Source organism: Protopterus annectens, chromosome 14.part0 (genome assembly GCF_019279795.1).
Source record: "Protopterus annectens isolate FY-2018-M chromosome 14.part0, PAN1.0, whole genome shotgun sequence".
Lineage (NCBI taxonomy): Eukaryota > Metazoa > Chordata > Ceratodontiformes > Protopteridae > Protopterus > Protopterus annectens.
In genome coordinates this window covers 369,657,765-369,676,243 of record NC_056748.1, presented here as the reverse complement: position 1 = coordinate 369,676,243, position 18,479 = coordinate 369,657,765, and the positions used below count along the sequence as shown (strand labels likewise).

At 38.6% G+C, this 18,479-nt stretch overlaps 1 protein-coding gene across 4 annotated transcripts in view; it reads right to left on the bottom strand.

The window, feature by feature from the left end:
- Positions 1-18,479, bottom strand: part of ZSWIM8 (zinc finger SWIM-type containing 8) — a 2,719,879-nt gene that overhangs the window by 18,318 nt on the left and 2,683,082 nt on the right. For all 4 annotated transcript variants that reach the window (XM_044056095.1, XM_044056097.1, XM_044056096.1 and 1 more), the window contains exon 25: positions 12,917-13,095. In XM_044056095.1, the coding sequence (XP_043912030.1) occupies positions 12,917-13,095 (179 nt within the window). The remainder of the gene's footprint in view (positions 1-12,916; positions 13,096-18,479) is intronic.

The window sequence follows — 18,479 nt, the reverse complement described above, 5'->3', positions numbered from 1 at the left end:
ACCACACTGACTCACATCTATCACTTTTGGCAACACCACTGACATGTTTTTAACCAGTATAAACAAGCACATTATAATCATAGTTTAAAATCAAAATCTATCTATATCAAGCTGGGTCTGAAGGGTCTTTAACTTTTTGGGGGGGTAATATAGCTACCACAGCTTTCTTCCAAGATGCTGGTACTATCCCCTTTTAAAATATTGTTAAGCAAAGCTATCCAGATATTTACCATTTTATTCCCTCCTAACTTCCAAACATTCACAGGAATACCCTCTGTTCCTGTAGCCTTTCCTGTTCATTATACATCACCATTTTTATCTCATCCCTTCCTATCATAGCTGTTAATTCTCGAGTTTCACCTTCCTTTAACGTTGGCATAGTTATGACTTCCATAAATATTTCTCTTTTTGCCTTTTCTTAGATTTTCCCATTCCTCTGCTTTATACAAATTTTCAGAGAACTTCTGAAATATCTCTAATATGTATATGGGATCTCTGGTTATGACCCTGTGTGTAGAATACAGTCCATTAAAGTCTACAGATTTCACACAGTCATTGAAAATGTGTTTGCATTTTTTCCATAATTTTTGTGACTGTTTTTTTTAATGTGTGCTTTTGAATAGTGTCTCATATTTCTACTGGAAGTAGGGAGAGTTGTGTTATTTGGTATTCAAATATTATGCTAATTAATATTCAAAATTTTGTCTGGATGCACCTACTTTTCAAGGGCTATTGTTCTTATTTTCGATGCCTGCAGGTTAAGAGGTATGGATGGAGGTCTCTGCTTTCAAACTATAAATTGTGTTAACACTGAATTTGATAAAGGTGCTACGACAGTGTGCAAGGAAGGGGGAGAGAAGTTAATGATGAATAAAAAAGCAAACTAATATATTAAGCCAGGGGTTCCCAAAGTGTGCGCCACAGCGACCTGGGGAGCCGCGGCTTCCTCACAGGGGCACCGCAAACTGTTCGCTGTTTATTTTGCAGCTAAGTTTATTAGTTCAAACTAATAAACTTAGCTGCAAAATAAACAGCGAACAGTTTGCGGTTTATTTTGCAGTTAAGCTTATTAGTTCGCGGCGGGTGTACGTGAATGCAGGAATGAATGAAGAAGTGGCTGTGTGTGTGTATGTGTGAGATCGGGAGAGTGAGAGCAATGTGTGAGTGAATGTAGGTACGAATGAGGAAGTGACTGTGTGTGTGCATGGCTGGCCTTAGGCATAGGCGAACTAGGCAACCGCCTAGTAAAGAGTGCAGTTTGTGTTCATTTATTTATTTACTTTAATTAATTTACTTTTCGAATGCATAATAAGAAAAGTAAATTAATTAAAATGAATAAATAAACCATAGGGTGCCAGAAGCATAGGGCGAGGGGGGAGGGCCCTCCCACTTTTATACTTGCAGGGTGGCCAGGAGGCTTCAACAACTATCAAAAAAAAATCTTCACTCCACTACCTTTATGGAGACATATACATGCGTCACATGCATGTACGCCAACATTTATGTAAAGATGTTCTACGGTTGTGCGCGGAAATTAAACTAGCACTTCACCAGTTGAAGTGGAAGATCTAGTGAATGGATACAAGCAAACAGCTATCTCTAAAGAGTAAAATGGAATGGAGTAAAAGACTAAAATGAACCGCACTAACTTGGACCCTGCAAGTCAAGGTAACCGGCCCAGAAAGGCGTGTTTTTACTTGGGTGCCATCAAAACATTTCTTGTCAGAATGGCCACTAATTTAGCTTTTCTTAAACATAGCTGTTTGATGGGCAGTTAGTGGGCGTCATTCCATTGTTGTTGTCTTTCGGCTTTTCCCAGTTAGGGGTCGCCACAGCGGAACTCCGGTCCACTAATGATTGGCAGTAGATTTTTGATGAACGCCGAGGTGCCAGCTCGACGTTCAAACTTCAACGAAGGCACGCCCATTTACGCATGTCTTTCGAATGCCCACCCAACCGCAGGAAGGACATGCAGACTCCACACAGAAGGCACTCCCTGCACTCCAGCCGAGAATCGAACAAGAGAACCTCTTGCTGTGAGGCAACAATGCTACCACTGCACCACCGCGGATGCATTGTTAAGAGGTAATAAAGTATGGTCTTCCTTAACATTTAAGACTGTGTCACCGGGCAACAGGCTGTTGTCTTAGTGGCTAAAACGTTGTATTCGAGGTGCAGTGTTTAAGGTTCAGTCGAAATTTCTTGTCACTACCAGTGTGGATTTACATATTCTCCCCGTTTGTCTGTGTGGGTTTTCGCTACTCCCTCAAAAATGTATTTAATATTGTTTTTATGGTAACATTAAATACATTTCGGGAATGTGTATGAACTTTAAAGTGCGTGTTAGTGATGCTAACTGGATCGTTCTAATATTCATTTGTAGCAAAATGGAGTGTATGGCAGGTGGAACTTGATTTGAACCAATGTCTTGACTATAATTTCAGTGATGAACATGGGCTACTGAGCTCTGCTTTTCCCACCACTGTCATACCTAGAGGGATATTATTTCCTGCATTCTTTTCAAGAATTTTGGATGTGCAAGCAGTATTTTGTTGTGTGTGTTTATTGTAAATTCATCATTTTGCTTTTTGTTTTCTGTGTAATATTGCTATTTGGGATCCCTTCCCCATGTTTTGTTTGTATAAAATGACTTTTGTCAGTGGAATTACCTGCTTGACAACACTGAGCTAAATGCTGAAAATGTGGAGGGAGTTGATTTGGAGGGCATGTATCCGAAAAAGTCTTTTCTTCCATTTTGACCCATGCAAGGGTAGCTTTGTGGAGCAGCAAGTAGCAGGCTCATCATTGGTGCTAGAAGACACGGCACCTATTGAAAATAGTAAGGGAAGTTGTGCTCTGCTAAATTTTCACTAGGAGTAATGCCACTTCTGGTGTCCCCTGAAGAGAGGCCACTAGCCTAATAGGACTACAGGTAAACAATAAACATGTTTACATGTGGTCTTTGTACTTTATGTCAATGAAACTGTAACCTTTTCACTATGCATGGCTTTAACATTTGTGTTTGGTGGATGTTTAGAATTTATTTTTATAAAGAATATTTTTTTTCCTGTTGGAGGTACATAGTTCAAGTGCATTTCTACTGGCATACAGCTTTGCACGTGTTGAAGGTGTGGTTTCAATGTAGTAGGTATGTCACTAGTAGGTGTGGAGTATCATTAACTACAAAGGAGAGCTCTGGTGTGTTTAACATTCTTCTGGAGTAATGTTGACTTTTTTAATCCCCTTTTGCATTTACTTCTGATTCTTCTATTATTGTGCAGAATTGTGTGTGTTTTATCTGTCTCACTGTTATGGTTTTGTATTACTTGCATTCCCCTTCAAGTTATTGCAGATTAGACTTTGGTTCTCACTGTAGTAACATAACATCATGGCATGGTTGTTAAGGTTTCTGCTACACATCTGTAAGGTCTGTGGTGAGTTTCTGATCTCTGTTCTCTTCTCTGTGCAGATTTCCATGTAGATAGAGAAGAATTTTGGACTGTCTTCAGCTTTATCTAAGGGAGGGTTTTGTGTGTGTGTGTGTGTGTGTGTGTGTGTGTGTGTGTGTGTGTGTGTGTGTGTGTGTGTAGTAATATTGGTGGATTGTAATGACAGAAGTCTTGAGTGGCCTTTTATTGTTGACATTTTTTGAAATGGGTAGTTATTGGTTCATACATTTTGTTTCATTGATTACCAAACAAATGTTTAAAACTACAAATTTAAAACATATTCTAACAAGTGGTGCTGTATTATACAAGGAATATAGTTCAATATAATCAGGAAAGTGAATCAAAGAATAAATACATGTATACATGGCCCTAAAAATGTGTGGAAGGAGTCTGTTTTGAAAACAGCCCAAAGGTAAACTGAATTCTCCACTGGCCAGATGCATTTCTATGAATGTGGGTTTTCATGCTGTTTCAATGAATGTGAGTTTTGCTATTTCAATGAATGTGAGTTTCAAGGGCAGAGAAGTTTACTGCTCATCCAAAGTCTCTTTTCATTGTGAGACTGTATTGTTCATTTACAAAATGGCTGTGTTTGTGCTATTTTATTTCAATATCTGTAATCACTGTAGAAGCAAATAACAGAACAGGATGCATGGCAACTGGTGAGAAATAACCAAATAATGGAACATTGGAGTGGCTGAGGAGGGGACTGCTCTGGGGTGGCAAGGTATGTTTTGTTTCCCTATGAAATATGCACTTTATGCACACTGCGGGGGGGTGTGTGGCTTGGGAAAACCTGGATTCAACAAGGGAGCCGAGAATCGAATAAGTTTGGGAACCACTGTATTAAGCAATGGAAACCAACTTAGTTATGGTAATGCATACACTAAGACTAGGAATGCATAAAAAATAGTGAGACAAGTATGTCAACTGAAAGTAGGACAGAAAGCAAATTTGACAAGAATAATGCATTAGAAGCACTGACTGACTGACTGATATAATTAAAATGTAAAACTTGCTTATTGGAAATGTATTAAAATCACTGAGATCAGTAAATACTAGTGTGAAAATAACTACACCATTTCATCTTATCATCACATTTATTTTTCAGGTTTCATGTCTCCAATGTTGTTGCAATGCAATTTTCCCTACTTGACCATCTATGCTAGCTTGCAGGAGGGTGAAATCACTGGATAGTAAAGCTTCCACTTTTAAAAATAGTTACAGTATTTGGGACACGTTTTAGACAAATTAAATAAACAGGTCAATGATTTATAATAACTGTTCTCATGCCCAGAGAGTCAAAGTAGTAAGTCAGAATGTGAATGATTAGAAAATATTGTAAAGTACTTTACACTGTCATTTTGTACAGAGCATCAGCTCTATTGCTTTGCAAACATATGTATATAGTTTGTATGCTGTTTATTTTTGGGTAGGGAGCAAGGGAGGGAATTATGTGTTCTAGTAATAAAGCAAGTACAGCGGGGTCAATATTACATAAAAAATTATATAAAGTGCCACAAAAGTGATAGAAACAGATTATGAAGGACCAGATTATAACAAACGCACAAAAATAAAAATATAAGCTTTTTTATGGCACAATTTGAATTACTGGCCTGGGAATATGAATTGGTTAATAGATGAGAAGAAACATGAATGACTAGTCACTTATATCTGCAACAGTATTGCTTAGATATAACATTAAAGTAAACATGCCTGAATCATACAGAAGATGAAGGTTTCATAAAGAAAAGTATTTAGGAAGGTGTCTTACTGGACCAGGAAGTGAGCAAAAGAAAGGAGTCTGAATGCTAACTAAAAAGTATATGGAAATAAAGACCGAGGAACAAATGAAGAACAGGCAGGGAAGTTTTACAATGGGGAGAAGTTGTTGGGAGGATGTAACAATTACACCGGTACACTACATAGTGCACCAAAAGCAGTTAGTTAAGATATAAAGAATATTATGGCAGAGGTCATAACCTTTCATCAAGGCTGTATGGTGGGAGCATACGACTCGGTCACTGTATAAGAAAAAAGGAAAATGTCTCTGGCAGGCCAACATACCACAGACTGCTACTGGCTGAAGGCAGATATATGCATGGATTTATACATACAGATGTAATAAAAAAAAAGAGTGTGAAGTGGATTAAACACATTTTCAGCAAAATATTACTTCTGGGCAAGTTTAGATAGATGCTACATATCAAAAGAAGACTATAATATGGTCCAAACCATGAAAAAATGTCTGGTGATAGTGTCAGATCACAGAGCTGTACAAATTAGAAGTACACTGTATTTCCAAGTATTTCTTCTAAAAAGGAAGCTGTTAAAGTTTGATCTATTCAGTCATTGAATTGAAATATTATTAAAACTGAAGATTACAAATATGATCATAATGAAATCAAATGAGATATGGAATAGTCAGAATAGTATCTAGATGGCTTTAAAAAGTTAAGATTTACAGAAGAGAAAAATAATACATGGAACACAACAAATTAAGTAACAACTGAAAGGAGCTATAATTTCTACGCAAGAGTACTTAAAAATAAAAATAAATTTAGCAATGATTTTAAAACAACTACTTTTTCACAGTAATCCCATGGCAGCCAAACGGTTGACTCAATATTTGAGGGAACAAAGGTTGAAAGGATGATCACTAGAATTAAGAACTTGGAATGGTAAGACAGAAGCTGTCCCAGGGAAAAATTACAAACGTAATGGTAAGCTATATAAATATGGAGAAGTTGAGAGTAACACAGGAAATGGTAAAATATCTGGGACAATTACAACCTCTTCTGTTAAAAGGAGGAGAAATAAGGGTATTACTTTGAAAACAAAGGGAACTGAAATTAAAGCAATGAGAAGCCAGAATTCAGGGAAATCCCTCCAAATTATGTAATTCCGAAAGTATGGAAAAACAAGGACCGTATGGAGTAACAAAAGTCTATCTAGTACTTTTAACCCTTTCTGAGTCGGAATTGTACCTCTCAACCTCTTTATGCAAAAAATCTGGACAAAGCCTAAAACAATGGTGGGGAACGAAGGCCCAAAACAGGAACAGATTTGAAATATTACTCTTAGAAACTTAGAAAGCTGCTAGAATAAATTGATTTGTGTTAGCATGCATTTATGAAGGATATGGAATCTGAAATTCAAATGTGTGTCATTATTTAGGGACTTCAATTCTGAATGATTTGCCAGAAAAACCCATATGTTATGAAGACCAGACCAAAATATGAGGCAAAAATCTGGACAGCTGACAGGTAGGGTTGGGATGTGCCCTTGAATAGAAAATAAATAATGGTAGTTATAAAAAAGAAGAAACAAGGATCCATTTCATCCACAGTTATACAGACCCATTTTGATTTTGAATCAAGACCTTAAAGCGTTTATGACAAATTTGGCCAAAAAAGGCAATGATGTTACAGAGAATAATAGACCTGGATTACTGTGGGTTTATAGAAGATAGACACGTTTGACAATATTAACAGAATTCTAATGTTTCAAAAGGAAGTACTAGGCAATAATAATAATGATGCTACTGTTTTGCTTGCCAAAATAAAATTGACAGAGTGGATTCATTTATAAAGAGGTCCCTTAAGACACTGAGTGTCCACAAATTTGGATATTAATATTTCACATCTACAGAGGAGCTCAACTGAAGGTGAAGTGTGGCAGTCTATTTTCTAAAGCATTTAGCCCTACTAGAGGAACAAGGCAGGGATCTCCACTGTCATCATTCCTCTATTTAGAGACATAAGACAATCAAATACAATATGATATGAATAGATAAATACTAATGAGAAAACAGCCCTTTTTGCAGGTGAAATTATTATATGCTACCAATCAAGAACAAGACAATTATATTTATTTCATACAAAAAGGAGGTGGGGGTGAAAGATGGAACTTACTGGAGAAATTTTACAAATGAAACAAGGTATAAGGAGCAAATAACTAGAAAAGGAAAAGTAGCAGAGTGGGATAAGGCCATACAGAAATTTAGGATGCAGGTCAGAGACCGCCTTCTCTATTAGGGATTGATAACAGTATAGGCAAACAGAAACAAATAGGGGAGTGCTAAGTGAAAGACTAGCTTAAGTAGAGTCAAGAACAGCTGCTGCTGTTAGAACATGGATAATTAGTAGGGCACACATAATATGCATGATAACTACAAGATGCAATCACAGAAGGCTGGCAAAGACTGGGAGAGAGACTGGAAAAGCAATTTACAGAGGAACAGTGGGGGATATATGTATGGCTCCCATGTGTGTATCTAGAAGGTTTAGAATTTTTCCTTGGAACTGATTGCATGGGTATTTTTATACCCCAAGCAGACTTCAGTGAATCCTTCCTCAGGCAAATTTTAAAAATCACCTAAAGGGTACTTGTCAGAAATGTTGGGAGTGCAAATGGTTGTAGCTAAGGAAATGATTATTTTGTGCTGGGACACAGATCTGAATTGCCTAGACATAGTATGGCATTAAGTTTATTTCTGCTGGTTGCCAAAAAGCAAAGGGCTGACGACCTAGGATGCCAACAATTTAAGCTTCTATTCATCAAAACTGTTTTTCCACCAGAAGCTAAACTAGACAATTTTCTGCCTCCCCCCCCACCCAGAAACCACAACTACTCTGCCCTGATGCTGCAACCCCCAAAACTAAATTCCATAGTATAAAATCACTGCTTTTTTATACCATGTCCCAAATTCTGGAAAATTATTCCCCAACAAATAAACATCAGCTTACCCTAAATTTAGGGTTCAACTAAACATCTACCTCCTCTCATACGCCAAATGTCATTGCATCTCATCTAATTATATTATCTAACAGGAGGCCACTCTGTCTTTCTCCTATTAGTAACACGCATTGTCCTTCATATAGCAAATGTTATTGCACCAATATACACTTATCGCTCAAATGATATTTTACTCAACAAAACTTCCCCTTCCATCTACTCAAAAACTTAAATATCCTTCAATCCACCCCCAACTATCCTACAAATCCTACTAAGGAAAAAGAGCATTAATTATCACACAAACACCTCACTTTCTAAATGAGATTATCCTTTGATTTATTTTAAATAATGTCTATTACAATTGTGTGTACTATGGGATGTTTTTGTTACCTAAAAGTGGTGTTTCATAGAACTGCATTTTCATTGTACTCTTGTTAACTCTCACTAAATGCAATTCTCACTCTCTGTGTTCTGGGTTGATAATGAAATCAGTCATGTGTGATCAGTGTTCTGACCAGGTTAGAAAAAAAAAGTTATAAACTCACCATAGTATTTTATTTGTGTTGTCCATTTTCATTCTTACTCAACTGTTGGGTTCAGATCTGAACCTTGGATCTGACTGGGCCATTACTAAAGCTTTCGAGCTTCTCCCTTACCCATAGGGCACCAACCCCCCTAACATACCTCAGATCTTGGTTGTTGATTTTACCAGAAGTGGTATCTAATATGTGTGTGTGTGTGTTTTTTATATATATATATATATATATATATAAATACTTAAAAATGTATGTCGTACACAGGAAACTATATCTGGTGCTCAGTCATAAAGGACAGTGGTAACCTTTCAATATTTTGCTCTTCCAGAAGTTTGCTAAAATATGGGATGGGGGCTGGTGAGCGGGAAGTTGAGGAAGAATGAAAATGACAACACAAATGGAACGTTATGATGAGTACATAACTTTTTTATCCGATGATATCAATTTTCATTTCATCATCAACTGTTGGGACAATGTCCCCAGCTACCTAGAAAACCCTGACTCTAAGGAGGGACACTCCTGAGCACAGCTGAGCCAAAAGCTGCTCGAGACCAGATCTAATTTGTAATGAGTGACAAAGGAGTGAGGATTCACCCAGGTTGCAGCTGCACTTATGTCGTCCATGGAATTTCTGGATAGAAAGACCGAAGAAGTTGCCATGGACCTAGTTGAATGGGCTCTCACAGGTTTTTGTATCAGACCTAGTTTGTTATAGATAAAAACTACAATCTGTCTGCCACTGACTTTCAAATTTCAAATCTGCAAAAGAAATAAACTGGTCTTTCAGATTTCTTTTGCTCTGTGTAAATAAAAACGTAATTGTCTGTGAACAAGGACTGGAAGGCCTCCATGAAATCACATAAGACCATCCAGGCATGCCGCCTAATAGATATGCCTGAACCCATTGCCCTTTAGGCACCTTTGGCTGCATGCAAGATAAGCCTCATGGACAAATTTGAAATCAATTGGAGGGTAGTCAACTGAGAGGCCACAGAAGATTGAGCCTTGGTAGTAAAGCCCCTGAATGGGATTTTGAAAGTTCCTTAATCAAGTTCCTTTCCAACCTAGTAAAATGTGCCAAATAGTTCAGTGACCCAAAAGCAAAGGTCACTGAAGCATAGGCACTTCCCCAGTCTGTCCATTGCCCTAGATTCCCTGTTAGGGGAAATGAACATAGGAAGTTTGTTCAGCAAGTTCGTTATTGGTGGCCGCTGCCACGACCATGGCATTCACGGGCACCCCCTTACCCTAATATTCCTTCCCTACAGGTGGAGCCAGAATTCTATTTGGCCTCTTAGGTACTGGCTCAGCTGAGTCAGGCTTGTCAGTGAGCAGAGTAACCGAGGAGGTACATGGGCCATCTTCAAAGGCCTCCAGAAATACTGATTCTTCTGGTGAAGCATTGCTGGGGGTCCAACCACCTCTCTGTTTCAAGATCTCAAGAATGTCTCTAAATCAGATGTTTTCTGGAGGTGACCATGGAGAACCTTCACCACTGAAGTCTGTATCCTCAGTGACAGACTCTTGTGGAGAGTCCAAGTGCCTCCTCTTGCTTTTTTTCTTCCTATGGACTTCATTGGTGGAGTGTTACGAATAAGTGTCAGAAGAGACTATGAAACCCTACTGGGTAGTCTGGAGGTCTCGAGGTGGCTGTCCCTGTGGCACTGAATTGTAAAAGCTCCAAGCGCAGAGACATCTGGGAGTTGGACTGAAGATCCGAGGTGGTTGGATCCATCAAATACTGTCAGAGCAGAGAATACACTCTTCACAACCTCAAAGCCAGACCACCCCAGAGAAAAGGAAGACCCCGGCACCGAGAAGACAGGCTTCTGGAATGCTGTCTTCTTGCACCCTGAAAGCAATCTCCCTAAGGAGGAAGTCGGAGTAGAGCTGTCCAAGAGTTGATCCTAGCACCTCAGGATCCTACAAGGAAGCTTCAGCTCAGAGAGTCCTTCGGATTCAAAGATGTTGGAACCATGGTACTCAGAGTTAGCTTCAGATCCGAAGATAGGGTTATATTCGAAAACAAGGCAGACGGACATGGAAGACTCGGATCCAAGGATTCTGAAGCATGCAAAGGGATCAGAGAAGGAGTCTGAGGTGGTGGAGTGGTTGAAGGATGGGCCTCCTGGCCCAAGGTGGTAGGAGCCGCTAACACACCCAACTAGATCTGCACCGAGAGAAACTTTCTCATCATCCAAACAGATTTTCTTCAGTCAAAGTCCTGGATGAATGAGACGAGGCCAAGGAAAGTGACTTTGTATGGTGCCTTTCCATAAAGGGGGAAGGGATCCTGGAAGACATTGGATCAACACAGGTCCTTGGCAAAACAGCAGGATCTGGAGCAGCTGGATCCAAGGATGTCGGATCCAATAACCCCTTATTCTTCAGATCTGTGGGGGAAGATGTTGGAGACCTCCTTGAATCTGATTTAGACCTTTTCCTGGAAGGCTAGGAAGATGGAGCCGAGGAGGTGGATGGAATCAGAGACTTTGACTCAGACTTTGTTTTGGGGGATTGAACCCCAGTGATAGCTTCACAGAAAGAAGAAAGCAGTAAGCCTTTCAGAATTAAGTTTATTCTTTCTGTTCAAAAATGCTCTGGGATTAAAATTATGAAAGACAGAGCAATCCTTCTGCAGGTGTTGTGGACCTAGGCAATAAACAAAGAGTGCATGGGAATCAGACAGGCAACTTATGCCCACACTTCAAGCATTTTTTAAAACTGGAAGGACCCTTCTCAGCCATACTAAGATAACAACAAAGCATAATACAAGAACAGTAAGAGTTTTTAAAAAGCAAGTTAGAAAGAAAAGCATTACCAACAATGCTACTTAAGAAATACACAAGTGTGTAAAGACAGCAAAAGTGGGGGAAAACCTACCAACAATGGTAAGGAAGCGGTATGTTAACATACAAGGGTAAGGGATAATACGTAACAAATAAGTATACTAGGAATATAACATCTTTTTGAAGAAAAAAAAATTCACTTATCTGCTTAAATAATAATAGAAACTTGACAAATACGGCTGACCACGTCTTACGTGAAAAACGGCAAACGAGATCTGGGATAATATGTTAGGGGTTGGTGCATTATAGGTAAGGGAGAAGCTCGAGAGCTTTTTGGTTATCACGAGCTTTAGTAACAGCCGAATCAGATCAGAGGTTCGGATCTGAACCCAAAAGTTGAGGATAGAATGAAAACTGACCACATAAAATTTTAAATAAAGAAAAAAATCTGTGATACAAGACAACTGGTCTTCCATTTTAAATCTTGCACCATGCAACGAACACACATACATAACAAATAACTCCCAGCGTCTATGCAAGTTATATTAAAGGCATTCTCTGAAAATGCTAATACAAAAATGATGAAGACAATCTATATTTTCATACATGGTGGCTTCTGTGTAAGACATAATGAAATTGCTAAGACACTTGCAGTCTGTCTCTAGCACCCTGCTACTACGTTGCTGAAAAAGAACAAATGAACTACTATAAAACTTTCTGGAAATACAGAGTTCATTCATTAGCATATCCATTTGGTGTTGCTGAACTTCTTACCATATTTAAAATCTACTTGCCAACACGATCATATTAGCAGCCTGCTGTGCGACTCCAACAATTCAAATGCTGTTCTCTGGGTTGCACTCGAGTCATAAATAAAGCTAAATACAGGTGAGTTGGGAAAACATTTAGTGAAATAAACAGCTGCATAAGACTTGTTCAATAAAAAGTCTCTCAGCATCAGTAATGAAATGATTCAAGTGCATAAATCTGTTACTGGCATAATATTGTAGAATTTGGGCATCTATGTACAGTATAAATTACCTAGGAACAATAACATTCATGCGCTAAAGGATCAGCATGGAGGGGATGGTGTAGTTAGCTTTGAGACACTCTTCTACATCATGGAAAGGACTGTGGTATCATAACACCTGGCACAGGCTGAATTAAAGCACACAGGAAAAGATTTAGATTAACATCACTGCAAGCTGTGCATCTGAGAATTTGAGGACAGAGCAAACCACAGCTTTGTAGCCACTACATGATGGACCCAAATGCAATAGGGAGAAATATGTAAGTTGGCAGAGGTGGTAGGAAGTTGCCAAAGATTAGTAATGGAGACACTAGAGCAGATGAAGAAAATTAAACAATAAATTTCATAATTTATTTGATACTACCAGCACTTTACCTGTAAATAGGCTTGCTGGCACCTCTGAACAAGTTGATGAAATGCAGGAGTCCGCAGGTGAGCATGGACATGTGCAGGATTAAGCCGCTGTAGTGCTTCCATTATAATTTCTTGCAAGACAAATGGGCTCAGCACTCCTTTTGCTGCTCCTATACAGAACTGGTACACATAGTTCACACCTACAAATGAGAAAGAAAGCAAACAAAAAATAAAAAAAATGTTTGGAAAAGTAATGAGAATGCCAATATTCTTTCTGTATTCACAGAATTGTACTTTCCATTTCTAAAAGGGTTTTCATTTTAAAAGATCACGTGCAAACCCACAGTCTCAAAAATCAACACTGCTTAATTTAACATCTGACTATGTGTTCCCATTTGTTTTCAAGTGATAAGATATGCAGTCTTGTGCAAAATCATATTTATTACCCCCTAAAATTATTGTTTCACATTTTCCCCATGTGCACAACATAACGACATGAATAGGTGAGGTGACTCCAGTCTATCCTGAATACACTTAGCATGTATGTGAACTGCTCCCTATTAAGTTAAACGTAAAATTACAATAAGGTTTTGCAAAGTTTGTCAAAACCTGAAGTCAGGATTCTAATGAAGTCTCTGTAACGAAGATGAAAGCGCTAAATCAGTTTTTTATTTCTATATGTAAATAAAGTATTTTGAAAGTTTATTGTCTCTCGGATCTTCTTAAATGGAATTGTGGCGCTCTATTTCTGGACAGGAGTAGTAGCATGGAGGACAGCCTTTACTGATACTGGGAGCAGTGTTCTTTGAGATTTCAAAACCTGAAGTCTACTTAACGTAATTGTCAAATATAAGTACATCTGTACAGTCACACAGAGATGCAAGTAGCTGTAGTTGAACTTCCAACAGACACATTAATTTGTGGTCTTTCCACCACAAATCCTGACATGCAATGCAAAGCATGAAGACTCATACCTCCACAAGTATTTCATGTGCACCCGAAATAAAAAATTGCAAATAGGACTGCATTGTAGTTTGTGTATTGCAAACTACAAACACAATTATGCTACCAATAAATTAAGACAGGAAGGAGAAATTAGTGTACTCCTGATAACATCAGAAAAAAAAAGACTAGTGTGTCTGTATGTGGTGCATGACATCCCAATCTGCATGAAAAGTCACAGGCTAGGAAAAGTTTACATTCACACATGACCTTTAAAAAATGAATTCAGGGCAACAAAGCAGCCCTGGGTTTTGTACAGAGGTACATATGCAGTGGATTTAAAAAGTGTACACATCCCTGTTAAAATGCCAGGGTTTTGTGATATAAAAAAATGAGACCACAATAAGTTATTTCAAAACTTTTCCTACCTTTACTGTGACCTAGAACCTGTACAATTCAATTGAAAAACAAATCTGTTAGGGGAAAAATATAAAAAAAATAAAAAATGTACAATAAGCTGGTTGCATAAGTGTGCACCATTAAATTAATAGTTTGTTGAAGCATCTTTTGATTTAATTACAGCATTCAGTCTTCTTGGGTAGGAGTCTATCAGCATGGCACATCTTGACTTGGCAATATTGGTCCACTTTTCCTCGCAAAAGCCTTCCAAATCTGTCAGATTGCGAGGGCGTCTCTTGTGCACAGCCCTCTTCAGGTCACCCCACAGATTTTCTATTGGATTTAGGTCTTGGGCTCTGGCTGGGCTATTCCAAAACTTTAATTTTCTTCTGGTGAAGCCATTCTTTTATTCATTTAGATGTATGCTTGGGGTCATTGTCATGTTGAAAGGTGAAATTCCTCTTCAGCTTTAGCTTTCTAGTAGATGCCTGAAGGTTTTGGACCAAAAGTGACTGGTATTTGGAACTGTTCATAATTCCCTCCACCTTGACTAAAGCCCCAGTTCCAGCTGAAGAAAAGCAACCCCAAAGCATGATACTGCCACCACCATGCTTCACCATGGGGATGGTGTTCTTCTGGTGATAAGAAGTGTTGCTTTTGTGCCAAACATACTTTTTGGAATTGTGACCAAAAAGTTCAACCTTGGTGTAATCCGACCATAACACATTTTCCCACATGCTTTTGGAAGACTTGATACATTGTTCTGCAAATTTTAGCTGGGCCTGGATGTTTTTGTGTGTAACAAAAGGCTTCCGTCTTGCAAACCTACCCCATAGTCTAGACATACGGAAAATACAGGAGACTGTTGTCACATGTAGTACACAACCAGTACTTGCCAGAAATTCCTGCAGCTCCTTCAGTGTTGGTGTAGGTCTCTTAGCAGCCACCCTGACTGATTTTCGTCTCATCTTTTCATCAATTTTGGAGGGACATCCAGTTCTCTGCAATGTCACTGTTGTCGCATATTTTCTCCACTTTTTGATGACTGTCTTCACTGTGTTCCATGGTATATCCAATGCTGAGGAAATTTTTAGTACCCTTCTCCTGACTGATACCTTTCAACGATGAGATCTCTTTGATGTTCTGTAAGCTCTCTGTAAACCATGGCTTTTGCTGAAGCAGGCAACTGAGTAAATGTCAGGAAAATCCTACCAAGACAGCTGAACTTCATTTGGGGTTAATCACAGTCTCTTTAATTGGCGGCAGGTGTGTACCCAAGAAGACTGAATGTTGGAATTAAATCAAAAGGTGCTTCAACAAAGTATTAGTTTAAGGGCATGCACACTTACGCAACCAGCTTATTGTACTTCTTTATTTTGTTATATTTTTCTCCTAACAAATTTGTTTGTTTTTCAGTTGAATTGTACAGATTATAGGTCACATTAAAGGTGGGAAAAGTTTTGAAATTTATTTATTTATTTATTCCAGTTTGATGATCAGGAAGGTCCACTGGGCCTGGGGAGCCAGTTTTCAGTGGAGGCCCGGGGAGAAAAGCTCCACAATACAAAATTTAATTACATGATTAATTACAAAGAAAGTTAGTATTACAAACAACAGGTAGCATTCTAAAGAGAAAAAGAGAAAAAACAATATTTATAATTTAGTTCACAGGGCTTAGGGAGCCTACTTTCAGTGGAGGCTCGGGGAGAAAAAGCTACACAATACAAAGTTTAATTACATGAATACTCTCAGTGGAGGCTCGGGGAGAAAAGCTCCACAATACAAAGTTTAATTACATGATTAATTACAAAGGAAGTAAGGGTTGCAAGCAACAGGTAGCATTCAAAGGAGTGAGAAAAAAAATAAACAGTTTAGATTCAGGAGTAAAAACAAGCATATAGTATTGTGGCTAGATTTTGCTGTTTGGTTACATATATAATCAACAATTTAAAGTGAGGTTAGGAAGGTAAGAAGCTTCGCCTGGAGTAAAGGGAGAGGAGAGCTTGAGATGAATGGGTGGAAGAGTACAGTTGCATTTCCTGTTTAGATAGTGGTAAGAATGAAGTTGAGTTTTGAAGTTATTAAGGTTGTCACAGGTCCTCAGTGTGGAGGGCAGAGCATTCCATTTTTTAGCTAGGGAATAAGATCGAAAAAGCTGCCCAGCAGGGAGCTTGGGTTTATGGATGGTGATCAAGTTTTGGTGGGTAGATCTAAAGGGTATGAGGGGGTTACAAGGTTGCAGAATATTGGATAGTGCAGGGCAGTTAGTGGGTTGGAACAATAATTTGTGGGCTGTGGTGATTTGGTGAAGGTTAAGTAGATTGGGGAGTTCAAGCCAGTTTAGTGAGTGTAGGGAGGTGCAGTGATGAGAGGAGGATTTGGCATTCGTGGCGAATCTGGTTATTTTATTATAACATACTTCCACTTTGGAGGTGATTGTAGAAGATAAATTAGTGAGCAGAGGAGCGCCATACAGTAGAGAGAGAAGTAGACAGGTTGTGGCGAAAGTTAGTCTGGTGGAAAAAGAGAGGAAGTGATTGTTTCTGTAAAGTAGGCCTAGTTTTATGTGGGTTTTCTTGATATTTAGCTGGATGTGATTGTTAAATTTTAGGTGTTCATCAATGGTTACACCAAGAAGTTTGGCGGAGGGTAGACCTCGATAATGGAGTTGTTAATGCTGGTGATTTACTGAATGATTTATATCACAAAAACCTGTCATTTTAACAGGGGTGTGTACACTTTTTATATTCAATGCAAATGAACGAACTGCTACTCAGACCTAAGATCAGCGTCTGTTACCCTAAGGTGTTGTAAATGCAGCAATCAACTGTCTTGAAGGTTAACACAGAAGATTAAGGCTGTGAGCTGTTAGCAAGTTGCTTCCTGCAGTCCAGGGTTCAAGTCTCTCAGCTTCCATTTACCTTCCATAGTCTTCTAAGTCATAGACTCAAACGTGCAAATGTCAGATTTACAGGAAAGAATTGTCCAAAAAAATTATTAAAAAACATGAGGGTATTCACACACAAGGGGATGGCATAACAGTAACAAGCACTCACCAGAGAACTCTTCATAAATCAGCTGATACAATGTGTACATATCTATTAGAGCTGGATATGGAGGCATGCTTGCAGTGGTCAGCACTTGGAAGAACCTCCTAGCAGTAACATTTACATCTCTCTTGATGGCAGCAGCAAGAGCGCAAAAACACAAGGATTTAATAAGTCAAAATCTGAAACACTTTTAGAATCAAGGTCCAAGCAATAATGCTGATGACAGTATAAACCAATAACCAAACTACTATGGCACAAATACCTGTGTCGATGACATTTGCAAAGTAAGCACTGAAAGCAGCCATGCCTCTGATATTGAGCTCTGACAGGTGTATTTTCCATTGGGCAGTTAAACACAGGACGGCAAAATTCAGTTCTGATAAACTGTCTGGAAACTGCTTAGCCACATTAAGCCCTTCCTATCTGCAGCAACACAGAACATCAATTTCTGCTTTCTCGTCGCGTAAATCATGACCTGCCATTGCACATCCAGTGAATGAAGAGCTCTGCCTTTGATATGGATCTCTGCCCCAGCATGGAATACAAGCAGATGAATGGACAGAACAGTGCTCTCTACAGATACGTTCCTGCAGCCTGGAGAAACTACGAACACAGATGTTTGCCACCAAAAATGGTAAAAAGTTTTATGCAATACCAGCTGGTATGCATGAAAGATCAAGCAAAACATTTAATCTTGAAGTTTTAAATCCCAAACAGGCAAAAAAGCAGTCTTTCAAAGGTTACACCAACTCTGCCCTTGGAGGACATGCTACCTAGCTGACAGCAGATGGAAATGATGGTACAGAAAGGATAACGGAGAAAAACTAAGATATTCCTTTGATGGTGGTGTGTACATAGTGTAAATTAGACACTTGGTTGTTAGATGAGTAGTAACACAGTGTGATAATTGTATACAAAAAGACATCATGTAATAAGAAAAATCAGAAAAGATAAGATAATGGATATGGCTATTAGTAAGCAATATTTCAGTTGGGTGAGTTATTCTAAATTAATAAACAAGTTGTGAGCTCTTAGTTTTGAGCTGTTTTGCCTGTAGAAGAAAAGTACAATGAGGTGCTAGTTTATCCTAGATAAAAGTCAACACAGCATTAGTAAACCTGTTTTTTTTTTGTTTTGTTTTTTTTTTTTTTTAATGAATCAACTATCAATGCATTCCTTAAAGACCTGAAGCA